At 55.2% G+C, this 16,545-nt stretch overlaps 1 protein-coding gene across 2 annotated transcripts; it reads left to right on the plus strand.

Moving 5' to 3' along the window:
* The first annotated feature begins 7,071 nt into the window (after window positions 1–7,071).
* Window positions 7,072–15,092, plus strand: Trem1 (triggering receptor expressed on myeloid cells 1). Of its 2 annotated transcripts, none has more exons than XM_090355308.1 (4): window positions 7,072–7,232; window positions 12,829–13,176; window positions 14,197–14,389; window positions 14,712–15,092. In XM_090355308.1, exons 1-4 carry the CDS (start codon window positions 7,217–7,219, stop codon window positions 14,815–14,817), a joined length of 663 nt encoding a protein of 220 aa, XP_090211434.1. In that variant the 5' UTR covers window positions 7,072–7,216; the 3' UTR covers window positions 14,818–15,092. The 2 variants fall into 2 exon arrangements, with proteins under 2 accessions (XP_090211434.1, XP_090211433.1); XM_090355307.1 differs by lacking the exon at window positions 7,072–7,232 and adding an exon at window positions 12,150–12,250.
* The last annotated feature ends 1,453 nt before the right edge of the window (window positions 15,093–16,545 follow it).

Genomic DNA, 16,545 nt, shown 5'->3' on the forward strand with positions numbered 1-16,545 from the left:
AGGCTAGAGCTCTACCACTTGAGCCTCAGCACCACTTCCGGCCTTTTTTCTATGTATGTGGTACCGAGGAATCGAACCCGGTCTTCATGCATTCTAGGCAAGCACTTTAACCACTAGGCCAAACTCCTGGCCCCTTCCATGAGACCACTCAACAAACCCCAAGTGGTGCTGTGGCTCAAAGTGGTAGAGCACTGAGCAAAAAAGTTCAAGGACAGTACCCAGGCCCTGAGTTCAAGCCCTATGATTGACAAAACAAACAAACAAACCAGTTGACTCATACCTGACTTATGGAATGGCAGAACACAGCCTGGGATGGAGCCTCAGCATTCTGGTGCTGGAGCCCTGGGGATGGGTCTGACACCTCCAGCCGTCAGGGGTCTTCTGACTGTGGTTCTAGTGCAGACGTGATATGGGTAGCCTTGTCTATCTCAGAATCTGCTGCTTTTTTATTTAATGATATCCTGAGGTGTTTGTTTTGTTTTTTGCCAGTCCTGGAGCTGGAACTCAGGGCCTGGGCACTGCCCCTGAGCTTCTTTTGCTCAAGGCTAGCACTCTACCACTAAAGCCACAGTACCCCTTCTGGCCTTTTCTGTTTATATGGTACTAAGGAGTCAAACCCAGAGACTCATGCACGGTAGGCAAGCACTCTACCACTAAGCCACATTCCTAGCCTTTTGCTGTGGATCATAAAGAGCAGGGAATAAAACCCATGAACCTAGTATGATGGCTTATGTCTATATAACCTCAGTCAGGAGACTCAGGCAGGTGGACTGTGAATTCGAGGCTAGCAAGACATTTTCTTGAAAGCAACAATATGAAGGAGGAAGAGGAGAAGGAGGAAGAGGAGGAGGAGGAGGAGGAGGAGGTAGAGGTGGCAGCTTACAGATGTTCCACAGTGCTGGCCTAAAGCAGAAGAGACTATTGAGTGATTTCCTATCACTGCAGCATGTAGTACCTTAATACATCTAAGCATATAGCTGATGCAGAGGATTGGGAGAGGGGACTTCCCACTGGAAGAAGAAATAAAACAGATTTCCACAAAATACACAGGGTAGGTACACAAGCTCAGAGACGTTGTCTCACTGAGCATCCCAGGTAGCCACATGAAAACAGCACCACCACAGGCCCTGCAGCCTCTTTCAGAGTCCCTCCCATCCAAACCCTGCCTGGGTAAGGCCCACCCTGCCTTCATTCATTTTTCTCTGGGTTTGTACTTTTAGCAAAATGTCATATCTTATGTCTGGTTTCTGATAGCTCAGTATAGTGAAAGGCCTATAAATTCAAGCTACTCAGGAGGCTGAGACCTGAGGATCAAAGTTTGGAGCCAGTAGGGGCAGGCAAGTTCTCAAGACTCTTATCTCTAATCAACCAGCAGAAACAAACAAAAATAAGCAAGAACAAAATATTGAAGTAGGAAGTGGAGTTGTGGTTCAAGTGGTAGAGCACTGCCCGTAAGGGTGGAAAAACAACAGAAAAATTAAAAAAAAACAGAGCGGTCTATGTGATTACGCTTAGCAATAGTTTATCATTGAGCTGTTCTATATAACATACCATTGCGTGACTACGTTATAGTTCATGCACCTGGTGTTTCCCAGTTGGGGGGTCACAGCCTAGACCATTGCTGAAAATACTTGTCTTCATGCCCTGTGGTAAACACATGTCTGAATTTCTGTTGGGGCCATGCTTACCTGCCCAGGACTGGGTCATAGGGCACAGATGCTCTGGTTTAGTAACTGTCAAAAATCCCCAAAGCCAAAGTTGGTTAATTAGTTACCAGTCCCCCACACTTGGGGCAGGTGGGGGGGGGAGGGATGGGAAAACAAGAGTGGTGACCCTTCTCTAGAATCTGCCAGAGATGAAAGGAATCACATAGATCTCAAATCCAAGCCTTTGATTATGCACAGAGACTTGGAGCTGCAGACAAGGGTCCAAGCCTGGCTTAGACACCATCTTTCTGGACCTTGGACCGGCAGGGTTGTGTTTTCAACACTGGAAGAGCTGTGTCCATCCGGAATGTGGGGTGGACCTAATATGTGGATTGGAAGTGCCAGGATCCCATGGGCCGGAGGGGAGGGGAGGGGAGGGGAGGGGAAGCTGGCCGCTGCCTCCAACCCCATTTTCAGCTCCAGTCTGGGGTGAAGCCAAGGAAAACATCAGGTTGGCTCCGCCTCCCGCCAGGGAAAGGCGGCGCGGAGGGCTTCACAGTTCCCGTCTGGAAAGTCTCCCCTTGGGTCCTTCCCGGGGCCCGGCTGCTGGCGGCGGGAGCTGGGGCTTCAGGGTTTGGACACAAGATGGGCTCCCCCGCCCCGCCCCGTCCAGGGGCTCACCGTCGTGGGGAAAGCCAGACAGAGCCTGGGCGCAGCGCGAAGCCCTGGTTTAGTACGCGCGGAAATTCCACCCGCCGGGAACCTGGCTCGAGTCTGCAGCCAGCCAGCCCCGGGCGGAAACAGCCCAGCCCGCGCTGCCCCGGGCGCAGCCTTACCTGGAGCCCCAGCCCTGCCCACCGCCCCCCCCCCGACTCCCAGCCCACACATCCCGAGGCCCCGGCCCCCGTCCTGCCAGAAAGCCTGGCATTATTGCTTAAAAAATAAAATAAAGTTTAAACCCACGCTGGGGAGAGGCCAGCCCTCCCTCCATCTGTCCAGTTTCCAGCTCCTGCCCCTCCCTACGCCCAGAGGGCTCCCCCATCCCGGGGATGAGCCCCAAGAATACAAGAGGGGTCCCTTTCTTTGCAAACTCTTGGCACCCCCGCGCCCAGCCCTCCCCAGCCAGCTGCCTCGCCGCCCCAGCCCCCCACCCCCACCCCTGGGCTGGGATGCCAACGAAATCTGATGAAAACGCATTTGCCAAGTCGTTAAGGTATTTGAATTAAAAAAAAAAAAACTCCCGAGAAAAGAAAAGTATTTGATGGCTAATAATCTCATTTCAATATAATGGGACCTTCTTCTGCAGAGAGCAAGACAGGTTAAGAGATATAATTATGACTTTGCAAACTCTCTCCCGAGCGCGGGAGACGCGCTGACAGGTCTGCGCGGCTGCGCCGGCCCCGCTCGCTCCGAGGGAGACGCTTTGTCTGCCGGGCGCCTGGAAGACACACGGCTCCTTCTCCCCCTTTGGCCTACGAGGCAATTGAACTGTCAGTCGCCTCCTGGCTGGGGGGTGGGGGTGGAGTGCGGGGGGATCAGGGGCTGAGTCCCCCCCTTCCCCCCCACAGGGTTAGGGATGGGGTGGGAGAGCGAGCCGGAGGTGCCCGGTCCAGGTCCGGGCCCGCCGGTCCAGGCTGCTCTCCTGGGAAGGCGCTCGGGCCACGGCCGGGCCTGCGGCCGGGCCCCACGCGAGCCACGCCCGGAGCGCCCGGCTCCGATGTAGTGTTTCCTGAAAGATGCGGGGGGATCGCTCGGTCCAGGCGGGAAGGAAGGGGACTTCTGGTGTGGGCTTAGAAACCGGCTTCCCCTGCATTCCACACTCGGAAAACTTTACTTCGTCTTCTTCTTTTCCTACACAAAGGGAGAAAATGTCCTCTTGGAGACCCGAGCTAGGGAACGTTGAAGGAAGGGAGAATTCGCTCGGGTTCAAATCTCACCCCTGCATGAGAGGAAAGGAGACTTAGGGCGGCGTGCACGAGCGCGCGCGCGTGTGTGTGCACGCGTGTGTGCGCGGGACAGGGGCGTGGAGTGCGGGAGCGGCGCGCACACTCAACGGCCCTGACTGACAGGCGGGCCTGGAGAGGCCGGGGAGCTGCTAGAGGTTTCCGGGCGCAGCGCCGCGGCGCCGGGAGACCCAGGCCGGCGGGCGCAAGCGAGTGTGTGTGTGTGTGTGTGTGTGTGTGTGCAACGCCCCCGAGAGAGTCTAAGGCCTGAGAAGTCAGCGGGGGCGGGAAGCGAGGACCGGGACGCGCGGGGACAGTCCGCCCGGCAGGCCGGGGAAGGGGCGATCGAATGCAGGGGCCCGAGGCCCCGCGGCGGCCCCCGGCGCCCTCACCGCGCCCTCCCGACCTCCGAGCCCCACCTTCCCCCGCCCCGGGCTCCGCCCAGCCCTGCAGTGAAGGAATTCGGAGCAAGCGGGTGCACCCCCGCCCATGCACACCCCGGAGGCCGTGGCGAGTCCTCCAACCTCTGCGATCCTCGCCCGGATCCCGCGGCGCGGGGCGCGGCCTGGGAGGAAGGACTGGGGGGGGGGGCAACCCACCTCGGTGCTCCGAGTCCCCGCGTCCCGCCCTCCCGGTGTCCAGGCTGGAGACCGCCCCCCCCCCAGCCTAGGCTGCCCCAGGCCGCCGCCGGCCCACGGTGGCCAGGCTAAGCCCAGCCAGGCCTTTCTCTGAAGTGCGGGAGGAAGGGGCGCACCTGGCGCCCCCATCCTGTGGGGAGTGCGGTGCTGCAAGTACCCCACTCGATCCTGAGAAGTACTTTGCTGCAAGCACCCTCCTCCAGTACGTGCTGGGGCGGCCCCGGGTCGCTCCCCGTGCCTCCCCCGTCCCCCTCCCCGGCGTGTGAGGACCCCGACGCCGCGGGCTGGCGCGCGGGGGCAGGCGGAGGGCAGCGCGCGGGGGGCCGGCGCGGGGGCCCCGCTGCGTGCGCCTCTGCGGCCGGCGGCGGGGCAGGGCTGGGACGGAACCGCCTGGTGGAGAGCCTTGTTTATTTTTCTTAACCAGCCCGCGCCGATGGGCGACCCCGCGGGCCCGCGCTGGGAAGGGGTCGGGGGGGGGGGCGGCGAGCCCCGCGCTCAGGGAGGGGAGAGGCGGCCGCGGGCCGTTCCCGCCCCCGGGGGATGAAAGCCTTTGGCTTCCCGCCGGTGGCATTGGTTTTTACGTCGTGCCGGTTCTGGGGCTTGAACTCGGGGCCTGGGCTCTGTTCCGAGCTGTGGTGCCCAAGGCTGGCGCTCTACCACTGCAGTCACGGCCCCACTCCCCCCCCCACGGGGTTTTTTGGTGGTTAGTGGGACCTCCCTGCCCGGGCTGGCTTCGAGTCCCGGCCCTGAGATCTCAGCCTCCCCAGCGGCTGGGGTTCCCGGCTGTGAGGACCGCGGCGGGGCGCCAGGCGAGGCCGACCTCTCCTTCCCTTTTAATAAAGTGGCTGTGAGCGCGAGGGCGAGTGGGGTGCAGGGAGGAACCCGTGCGGGCCCCACTCCACCAAGTGTGCTGGGAGTGGAGGCCCACGCGGCCCAGGCTTCGGGAGGAGGAGCGGGCAGGCGGGGCGCGGGCCGGCCTGGGGCGCGGGCTGGCGGGGCGCGCGCGCGGGTGTGTGCGCGGGTGCGCGCGTCTCCCCAGCCGCCCGCCGAAGGTGCGTGGCGGGCTCCGGGAGAGCTCGCGCCGACATGAAAATGAGGTCAGAGAAGGTCGTTCCACTCGGCGGCATAAATCAAGGAGGCAAGGAGAAAGGATGGGAGCGTCCCCGGAGGCCGCCCTGAGAGGCGGGCGGAGCGGGCGGGCGGGGAGGGAGAAAAGTTCCCGCACGGAGCCGCCCGCCTCTTCCTCCTCCCCGCCCGCGCCCCAGATCCAGAGACCGAACCCTCATCCTTTCCTCCTCCCTCCCTCCTCTCTCCTCCTCCTGCCCCCTCTCCTCCTCCGGTCCCCAGTCGAAGTGCTCTTTGTGTGAGTGAGAAGCCCCGCGCACACGCCCGCAGCACGTGCGCTCGCACACTGGTCGCTCGGGGGCCGGAACGGCTCCGTCTCAGCCCGCCGTCCCGCCGTCCCGCGCGCCCTCCGCGCCCTCCGCGCCCTCCCCGCCCGGCGCCGCCTGAGTGCCGCCCACAAACCCCGGCCGCGTCCGGAGAACCGCAGGCTGCTGCCCGGAGGCCGGAGCGGGCGCGTCCGCGTCCCGGGCCATCCCGTTCTCACTCCCGGTCAACCCCGGGGGTCGAGGGGGAGTGGACCGGAGGGGTGGAGTGGGGAGGACGAGAGGGAGAGAGGGGCCCAGGCCTCCTGCCTTGCCGGGTGGATGATGGGGGGGGCACTCGAGGGCGATCGCCCCTTCTGGGGAGCAGCTCCCAGCCCCAAGACCGGGCCGGGAGCGGGGGCGCAGAGCTGAGCCGTAGCCTAGGCCCAGGGCGGGGCCCAGCCATGCCCCAAGGCCGGGCGGACACAAACCAGGAGCACCGGAGGGCATCTGAGCTCGTCACGGCCAGGCCCCCGCCGCAGTCTCCGCGTTCTGTAGATGAATCCAAGACACATCTAAGTTAATTCCTACCAAATGTAGGAGCTACAGGACACAATCCGGGTGCCTCCATCCGTTCACCTCGGGCAGAAGGACCGTGGGGGGCGAGGGTGCAGACTTCCGGAGAGCCGGGGGCTCCTTGGAAGGGCGTGGGGCACTCGCTGGAATCTCTAAACCAGAGTCTGGGCCGTGGGCCTCCTGGTGTGAGGATGCCCGGCGTGGCCACTCGCCGCATCCCGGCCGCACTTGTTGCTTTGGCTCTGCGTTCTCCGGCCAGGAAGGTGAGCTCAGGCTCCCTGCGCTCCCGCTCTCACTGCGGCCCCACACCGACCCCTCGTGGCCATCGGGGATACTACAGCCGCGCTCGAGTCCCCGGTGCAGACCTGCGCTAGGGGCGGCAGGGGGCGCAAGGACAGGCTTACTGATCACCTGCCGGGTGCCAGGTGTGGCGCAAGGTGCTTCCCTGCACTCAGAGTGGGGAAGGGGCTGCAGCCTCAGGTGGCATGGTCGGCCCACCCCTTCGGTGCACAGGGGCTTCCCTTGATCAGGCACTTGGAAACGGGCACCTGCAGCAGCCAGGCTGGGGAAAGGCCTAGCTAGGCACAGCCCTTCCCGTAGCCTGCAGGTGTTGCCATAGCGTGGAAGAGCCATTTTCCATCCTCTGCTGCGCCCTCCTGGTCGAGCCTGGTACTGCACCCACGAGTCTCCTTCCCAGAAACGGGTGAGGGGGGGGAGGGAAGGGGGGGGGAAGCATTTTTCCCTTGAAGGCAGATTCCTTCCCAGAAGGGCCAAGCAGGTGTCCTGGGAGGGAGACTTGAAAGTTCTGGAAAGGTCTGGCTGCAGAACTCCTCAGAACTGTGTGCATATAGCACTAAGATTTAATGAGAAGCATTTAATGAGAAGCTACCCTGTGTTCTCTTCTCCTAGGAGCCAGAGAAGCAGGGGGTGTTCCTCCTTCCTCAGTGCAGAGCAGTGGGCTCAGGTGTTCATCATGGAGAACGGAGATGCAAAATGGCTCCTCCAGGTTGTCCCCATTTATCTTGGGGCAATAAGAACGTAGAACTATGCAAACATCTGCAAGTAATTATTGATCACTTTCATGTTTTACAGCCCAAACAACTGAGGTGACCCTTTCCATCCCCTGTCAACTTTAAATAATTGTAGTCTCATGGGAAATCCAGACAGTTCAGAAAGGTCTGTTATCCCTACAATGTTGTCACTACAAGAATATTACAGAAAGGGAATTTTACAGTATACGATTCTTTTTTTTTTCCCCCCTGAGGTAGAATCTTGCTATGTAGCTCAGGCCGCCCTTGAACTTGAGATCTACCTGCTTTAGCCTGGTGCTGAGATTATGTGGACAAAGATACTGCAAAGAGGGAAGAGGATGGGGCTGTGTTCTCAAAGGATGGACATGACAGGACAGGAGGAGAGGTTAGTTGAGGGGAACGAGTGAGGAGTCCTCACCATAGCAAGTCCAGCTACACTTGCAAAGGCTTGAAAATTGTTGGTTGAAAAAGAAAGTAAATACAGGCATCTGTGGTTCACACCAGTAACCCTCGTCACTCAGGTAGCTGAGGTCTAAGGATTGTGGTTCAAAGCCAGTCAGGGCAAGAGAGACTCTTAGGACCACTAGAAAACCAGAAGTGGAGCTGTGGCTCAAATGGTAGAGTGCCAGCCTTGAGTGGGAAAGCTTCAGGGCAGAGCTTCAGGCCCTTAGTTCAAGCCCCAGTACTGGCACAAATAATAGTTCCTCAGTAACCTGACCACTCTGCTCATGGCCACGTTTCCCTGAGATGGTGAACGCTCTGACCACAAGCCACAAACTGAGCTAGGTGTGCCTGAGACCCAGGCTGCTTCTACACCCCCCCACCCTCCCAACCTGTGTGGAGCCTGGTTCCTAGATGGTCCAGCAAGGAAGTGAGAACAGGAAGGAGGAAGTAGAGAACCAGGGTTGCAGAGGGGAAGACTCTGCACCTTGGAATCCAAACTGCTCTGGACACCCAGATTACCCGACGTCATGGAACCTTCAGAGTGAGTGGAGGTAGGAGGACGCCTTGGCTCCTTTGTGGAGCTCAGGTGGCCCTGTCTGCCCCACACATGTGGGATCCCTGCCTGGATCCTTTCTTCAGGTTCTGGTCTTTCCATCAGGCCCAGGCGCTCTGGCTCAGCAATGCTAGTCACAGCCCTGGAACCTGCTCCCCCCTCCCATCCACTGGTCCCTTAGTTGTGGGGTGCCCAGGTTGTCTGAGTGGAGGCTGAGGCTAGCAGGAAAGAGATTAGGCCTCGAGTTAGTTCCTGAGATAGCCCATGTAGTCTCACCATTAGGAAAGCTGGGACAGGAAGTCAGACCAGGAACAGAGGCCTGGGGTTGGGGTCAGAGCTGGGAAGTCCCCCCTGTCCCCCTGCTCGCAGTCAAACAGACCAGAGGCCTGGGCTCTACTGGGTGCCTGGAGGCAGGGGACCTGTTGACACTGGAATAGGATGTAGGGGGCCCAGTGGTTAACAGTTACAGACCCCAGAGCCTTTGCTTTGCACCTCTGCTTGCCTTCACTTTCTTACACCGATGGGTTGTCCAGGGAGAATGTCAGATATATAGGAAAAATTTCCTATGGCTCTTCTGACAAGGAGTGTGTGTGTGTGTGTGTGTGTGTGTGTGTGTGTGTGTGTGTGTGTGGTGCTGGTTCTGGGGCTTGAACTCAGGGCCTGGGAGCTATCCCTGGGTTTTGCTCCAGGCTAGCACCCTACCCTGGAGCTACAATTCAACTATAGACTTTTGGTTAACTGGAGAGGAGAGTCTCACAGACATTTTCCTACTCCGGCTGGCTTTGAACCTTGATCCTCAGGCCTCAGCTTTCCTGAGAAGCAAGGATTACAGGTATGAGCCACCAGCACCTGGCCTAAGGAATCTGCTTTGTTTTAAACTATGAGAATTGAAAACCACTCTTGTGTATATTGTAACTTGAATGTTAACAGTTCCATTCCAGACAGGAAGGCAATATGCCTTTCAATGGTAAGCAAAATCTTAATATAAAAGTAAAAATTTAGGGCCAGGAGTTTGACCTAGTGGTAGAGTGCTTGCCTAGCATGCATAAAGACCCGGGTTCGATTCCTCAGTACCACATACATAGAAAAAAGCCGGAAGTGGTTCTGAGGCTCAAGTGGTAGAGCTCTAGCCTTGAGAAAGTCCAAGGACAGTGCTCAGGCCCTGAGCTCAAGCCCAGGACTGGCAAAAAAAAAAAAAAAGTAAAAACTTAGAACAGTTTTAATGAATTGTTGTGACATGGTCTTAATTTAGTAGCAATTAGCAACAAAAGAGGTGATGGCCTTGATATTGTGTCTGTGTGAAAAGACTCCAGTAATCCTTAATCATTTAAGAGGTTTTCTGAAATATATTCTATCAAAATGCAGCGTGAGATCAAACCCAGATCTCCAGAATCTTCCCCACAATCCACTCTCTTCCTGCCCTCTGGGCCTCTGGTTTCTTTGCCCGCCACAGGACAAACAGGAGCTGCTCTGGCCAGCTTGCTTCCTCTTTATCCTTGTAAAGGAGAAATAATCCACAAAATAATGAGAATCAGATAGCAAATGGATAAGAGGTATTTTTGAAAGACAGGCTAGAAAAACAAGGGAATAAAAAAAGGCCAGAAAAACCAAGAAATAAAGCAAAGACTTTTAAGACATAATAGAAGAAAATGTTTGTTTAAAGTGAAACAGATGAATGTTGAGCCAGTAATCCTAGCTACTCAGCAGGCTGATCTGAGGATCGAGGTTCAAAAGCCAGCTCAGGCAGGAAAGTCTGTGAGACTCATCTCCAATAAGCTACTACTTAAGCCACAGCACCACTTCCAGCCTTTTCTGAGTAGAGTGCTAGCCTTGAGCAAAAGAAGCCCAGGGACAGTGCCCAGGCCAGAGTTCAAGGTCAGCTGAGGCAGAGCAATCCTCCATGTGCAGGGAAGAAGCTGAGTGTGATGCCACGTGTCTGGTATCCCAGCTAGCATGGAAAGTGAAACAGGAGGACTATGGTGCAGGTGGAACACCTGGGCAGGATACCATACTCTATTTCAAAGAAATCCAGTGCAAAAAGGGACTGGAGATGTGGGTTGGTCGTAGTGAGTTTGCTTAGCAAGGGTGAAGCCCTAAGTTCAAACCTCAGCACCACCACCAGTACTACCACCAGAAGGTCATTTCTGTCTTGTGCCAGCTCCAGGAAAGTATTCAGGGAGTTGCCACATAAGGCTGAGCTGCTTCTATATGTCTGGTAGCCTCCTTACAAAGAAAGAAAAGGAAAACCCCCAGAGCAGAGTGGAAATTATTTCTCTGTAGGACTTAAAAAAATCTTATTGATTTAGATTCTCTGCTTCTTCACCAGAATGCTAGCAGACAACAAATTATCTTCTCTCAAGAATGGAGAAAATATTATGATTCAATCATTTTATGCTTCATTAAATTGTCCTGATTTATAAAGGTAACCTAAAGACTTTTCAGTTGAAAGAACCTGAAATCTTTCTCTTTTTTAAAAAGAGAGAGAGAGAAATTGAACATTCACTCCAGGTCACATAGGTGAAAGGTAAGAAAACAAATTGCTAAATGAAGAAACTGCCAACTGTAGACTAAAGATAAGCTGCATAAATGGCTGTACTTCCAATACAAACATAAACAAAACCAGTGCGTTATTGTCTATGATGAGAGCAAAAAGATGTAACAGGCGTGTATTTGACAAGAATATATGCATTTTGCGGTTTCTATCCAATGGCCCGTGGTGGGTTTTATGACCAGTCTCAGCTTCCCTGGCCGTCCTTTCTGGTTTTAAAGCCGCTGCCTTACTCTTGAGTTTTAAAAGCAAACTTTCAAAGATTTTATTATCACACACAGTCAGGGCTCCCTAGGCAAGAAGAACTTCCTGATTGATTCTTCAGCCAACAAGTATTTTATTTTATTGGTGGGTCATGGGGCTTGAACTGTGGGCTAGGGTGCTGTCCCTAAATGTTTTTCCCCCAATTGTGGGGCTTGAACTCAGGGCCGGGGCCCTTCCTCTGAGTTCTATTGGTCAAGGCTAGCATTCTACCACTTTGAGCCACATCACCACTTCCAGTTTTCTGGTGGCTCATTGGAGAGAAGAGTCTCAAGGATGTTTCTGCCTGGGGTTGGCTTTGAACTGTGATCCTCAGTCTCCTGAGAGGCTAGGATTACAGGTGTGAGCAATGGTGCTGGCTCCCCACAGGGAGTTGCAGTTGGTAGGTTCAAAGCAAGCAGACACCAGCCAGGCTCAGTGGCTCACGCCTGTAATCCCAGCTACTCAGGAGGCTGAGATCTGAGGATCAAGGCTCAAAGCCAGCCGGGACACAAAAGGACCTGAGACTCTTATCTCCAGTTAGCCTCTCGAAAATGGGAAGTGGGGCTTGGCTCAAGGGTAGGGCGGTAGCTTTGAACTGAAGAGCTCAGGGACAATGCCCAGGCCAAGTTCAAGCCCCATGACCCACAAAAAATGGGAGGGGGGTCAAGCAGACAGCTATCCCAGGAGGTCATGTTAGGACAGTTACACATTGGCCTGGTCCATGTGAGAGGTGGGGCCCTCGGGACTTACGGAGCAGGCTGTGCTCCCTTGACCCCAGGAAGTTGACCTGAGAAGGAAGTGCCACAGCCACATTGAGGAACTGGCGTGACTGTAGGGCTGGAAAGGGTGTCAATGTCGGGTGGTGAGTAAGCTTTGGTCAGGGAAGGAATAAGGCGCACTCACCCTGTGAATGAACGAAGGCAGTTATTCTCACCGATATCTTATGATGCCTCTTTCAAAACCCTCACTAGTCCCAGGGAAGAGGAAATTGAGGTCCAGCCGGGCTTACATGAGGCTAGAACCCCTTGCTCCCCAGATTCCTGTGTTGATGTTGGGGGACAGTGAACAGTGATGGCCACAGAGCCTTCTGGGAGCTGCTTCTCATCCTGTTGTGCAACTAACTTTCCGGAGCCTTGGGGCAGGGGCAGGGGTGGGGGCCTCGGAGCCGGCCCAGGAGCCAGCAGTGGCCGCTGGGGCCGGTGAAAGGGAAAGATGTGGAAGGCCAGGCCCTGGGGGCTGCTGTGGACGCTCCTGGTCTCAGGTAAGCGAGCAGGAGGTGTGGGCTGGAAGACCTCTGTTTGGGACCTCAGGAGCTCCCCACCCTGCGTCTTTGATTTTTCTGCCAGCCCTGGGTCTTGATCTCGGGGCTTCAGGCAAGTACTCTACTACTTGAGCCATAGCTTCACTACTGGCTTTTTGGTGGTTAACCAAAGATGAGAGTTTCATGAAGTTTTCTGCCCTGGCTGGCTTTGAACTGTGATCTTCAGCTCTTAGCCACCTGAGTAGCTGGGGTTACAGGTGTGAGTCTCTGGTGCCTTTTGTCTGGTTGTTTGGTGTCAGGTGCTGCAGCTTGAACTCAGGGCCTCATGCTCTCGCTTGGCTTTTTCACCCCTCATGCTCTCGCTTGGCTTTTTCACTCAGCGCCCATCTCTTTGCCCTGACTTGGGTTCTGGTCTTCCAGCTTCCTGGAGAGACTCCCTCTGCTGGTAGAAGACCACGACACATGCCTCTCCCACCCCCAAACCACCATTATACCCCAGCCTCTCCTGGCCCCACCCTCACCCAGCACCCCAGGCTCTGTCTCTGGTGGGGAGCCTCACTCTCTTTTCCTGCTTCCAGTACTTGGAGCCGAAGATGAGGGAAAGTTCTTCCGCACAGAGGGGCAGGACCTGGAGGTGGGCTGCCCGGCCAACGTCAGACTCTACGCCGACAGCCAGAAGGCCTGGCAGAGGCTGCGGGACGGAGGGGAGGTGCAGACACTGGCGGTCACAGAGAGGCCAATGGGAAGGCCGAGTGTGGTCCACGTGGGGAGGACCATACTGAGTGACAACCCCCTGGATGGCATGTTCACTGTCCAGATGACCGACCTGCGAGTGGAGGACTCTGGACTGTACCGGTGTGTCATCTACAGGCCGCCCGCCAGCCCCATCCCCCTCCTCCACCCTATCCGCCTGCTGGTGACCAAGGGTGAGTGACCACCAAGGAGGTGGGCAGCGGAGGGAGGGGCAAGGGCTCCGAGTCCCCGCAGCCTGACCTCAGGTGACCTGAGTTTGTGGGGAGCAACTCTTCAGGCTCCATAGTCAAGCCTAGGCGGTTTTCCTGTCTCCTCCATTCATCTACCAGTCCCTGAAGAAGAGCCCAGCAGCCACTGATACTGGATGAGTTAGGGAAGGTGTTGGAAAAGGGCCCGCAATCAAGTTCTGAGCACTTGCAGAACTCTAAGCCTAACACAAGGTGCAGGTGGAACATAGGAATGCAGCGTGTACCTGTAGGGCAGAGTCCATGGGGTAAGGTAGGGTCTGGGCTTGTTCTCAGAGAAGGTGGGGGCAGAAGAATAGCAGACAGGTGCATTTCCAATAACACCAATGACCTGAAAATTCCTTTGTTCATCTCCTTTTTACTCTCTTTGCCTGTTTTCTGTCTCTGACGTAGGGTCACCTCACACTATTTGTTTGATTTTAGCAGAAGAAAAATTTTCTTCCTCCTCCTCCTCCTCCTCCTCCTCCTCCTCCTCCTCCTCCTCCTCCTCCTCCTTCTTTTGGCCAGTTGTGAGGCTTGAACTCAGGGCCGAGGCACTGTCCCTGAGTCTCTTTGTGTTCAAGGCTCTACTACTCTAGCCGCAGCTCCACTTGGGGATTTTTGAATGGTTGATTGGAGATAAGAGTTTCATAGGAACTTTTCTTTCCCGAGCTGGCTTTGAACCATAGTCCTCAGATCTCAGCTTCCCGAGTAGCTAGGATAATAGGCATGAGCCACTGGCACCTGGCTAAATTTTGCTTCTTGAATGGCCATGTTCATTTTACTTTCTCTATTTATTATCTATTTATCTACCAAATCTACCTACCCATCCATCTATCTACCCACCCATTCATCCACCCATCCATCTATTATCTATGTTTCCATCCACTCATCCATCCACCCACCTGTCCTTCCTTCCCTCCCTCCCTCCCTCCCTCCCTCTGATTCATCCAGTATGTCTTCTTGCAGATGCTTCAGCTACTCCTGCTTCTGGCAAGAATTCTCGGACCCTGTCCATGAATCCCACCTTTAGTACCACAAGGAACCCGAGCACCATCTTTACCAGGCCCAGACCTATAACCCAGCCTGTAACCAAGTCACCTGCTGTGGTCCCTTCTCCTGGCCCCGGGGTCAACATCACGGATGTGACAACGGGGATCAGGTATGGTCCAGGCCTCGGTCTGTTTCCCAGTCTGTGTGCTCAGAAGCTGTGGGAGAGAAGGGTGGGGGTGGGAGCAGACTTGGTGCCTCAGGAGGGAGGGTATGGTGACATTACGAGCAGGTGGCTTTCAGCAAGGCTGCCTTTTTGCCAAGATCACTCTCCTTGTTTTATTCAACATCAGATCAATGTGGAGCGAGGCATGGTGTTCGCGTCTGTGTTTATATGGGCTTCAGTCCTGTGAGGGAAAAGGTGAAGACATTTTATAGACACTGCAGCATGGGTCACTGCCAGGAGCGGCCATTCAGTCTCCTTTTTCCTCCAGGGTCCCTGTGTCTACCTTCATCATTCTCATGACCTGTGGTCTCCTCTGTAAGAGCCTGGTCTCCACTATCCTGTTTGTGGTCACACAGAGGTTCTTTGGATTTTAGACTCATGAAGCCATGCAGTGATTTCTGACCTCCAGCCACATCCACCAGCCAGATGTGTGGAAGAGAAGTTGGGAAGGAGGGAAAGGGGAAGAGTCAGTGCATGGATTGTGATTATATGTAATGCCTAAAGCCCAGATTTTCCCCCTTCCTGGCCCTGCCTTCTGCCCTTGGGTCATCTTGGGTGTGTGCTTTGCCTCCCTGGGAAGAGACGATGCAGCCCACAGCCTGCCCTGGCCCTTTATGCCTCCCATAGGTTGGCGTGAAATAAAGATGGAATGCGGTGGTTTCTGCCATCACTCTCTTATGGGGGAGGGGGTCACGGGGCTCTGCACACACAGCTGACGTTTCTTCTCTCCTTCCTTTGGGCCATGTAGTTTTCCCACTTATAAAGCATCCCAGACTCCAGGTGAAGGGTTAGGAGGGTGACATAACTGGGGAAGGGAAGCCAGGTTAAAGAGGGCATCACCACCTGGGAAATTGAGAAAGAGGAGGTGGTGAGGTGGTACCAGAGGAGGGACTGACGATCAGTATCCCATGTACTGTGCACATCCCATCTCTCCATCCTGAAAATATCCATGAAGGTACAGGTATGACCAGAGCAGGGCCACGTGAGTCACCATTTACTGGTGGAATGAAACCCAAAGCTCTTTCTTACCATAGATTTAGGGTGTTATGATCCTTCCATTTGTCTGTCTGTCCATCCATCTATCCATCCATCCACCCACCTATCTACGTACCTACCCACCTACCTACCTATCTTTGAGTAGTGGGAATTGAACCCAGGGCCTCTCAAGTGTTAGGCAAGTATTTTACCACTTAAGTCACGACCCTTGTTGTTGTGTTTGTATTTTAGTTTTGAGGTACCATCTCACTAACTTTGTCCATTGGTTGGGATTAGCCAGTGGTCAGCAGGAGAGGATGTGAGAGTGTGGGAAAAGAGCAAGTTCAGAGACAGCTCTGTCCCTCTCCCCCATGCCTCTAACCAACTAGAGGCCATGTCCAGGCTCAGGTACCCGCTCCATTGTCTTGTCCTGAAGCCTTGTTCCCAGCCTCAGAGTGCTGCAGCACCCTGCCTAGATTTTCCCCAAGTCAACCATCATTATTGCTTAACACTCCTCGATAACTCAGTTTCAGCATTGTTTGTGGTGGACTTCGGCTGACCTAGTAGTTTTGCGTGGTTAATTACGCAGGCCTTGGAGTCAGATGATGTGTTTGAATCTCAGCTTTGCATGTATCTTGGGTGACTCCGTGAATTTTCTGGGCCTGGCCTCCTCACTTCCTCAATAACAAGTGCCTCAGAAGTACTAGAGAAGACTGGAGATGCTGAGAGCGGGCTTTCCTGTATTGGAGGAATTATAGAAGTTTGGGCTAGGATTGGAGCATATCAACCGGGCAGGCACAGGCCACAGCTGAGGTTGTATCAGGAGATGGGAGATGATTGGGTGATGTCGCTTTTCGGACCACCATTCTATTTTAATGTTTAATGGCCTCGGGGTAAGCCATGTCATTTCCCCAGATCCTTCATCCTGGACCAATGAGGCCTCTGCTCACAGGGCACACGTAGGCTGCATAGAGGGGAGGGAAACCTGCCCTGGTACTTAACAGGGGGAGAAAGTTGCATTGCAGTGAGACTCATACATTGGGGACTGTCCCCACACTGAGCCAAAAGATGACACGCGTCCATTACACAATCTTGTAGCACTGAGAGCCTTGCAGGATGGAAAGCGA

Source organism: Megascapheus bottae, chromosome 22 (genome assembly GCF_031878675.1).
Source record: "Megascapheus bottae isolate mThoBot1 chromosome 22, mThoBot2.hap1, whole genome shotgun sequence".
Taxonomy (NCBI): domain Eukaryota; kingdom Metazoa; phylum Chordata; class Mammalia; order Rodentia; family Geomyidae; genus Megascapheus; species Megascapheus bottae.

Bases quoted from the DNA above. Each gene is read 5' to 3' on its own strand.
- Trem1 (XM_090355307.1), top strand. From the start codon at position 12,202: ATGTGGAAGGCCAGGCCCTGGGGGCTGCTGTGGACGCTCCTGGTCTCA. The intron at 13,177-14,196 runs GTGAGTGACCAC...GTCTTCTTGCAG, and splicing joins CCGCCTGCTGGTGACCAAGG to ATGCTTCAGCTACTCCTGCT. The intron at 14,390-14,711 runs GTATGGTCCAGG...TTTTTCCTCCAG, and splicing joins GATGTGACAACGGGGATCAG to GGTCCCTGTGTCTACCTTCA.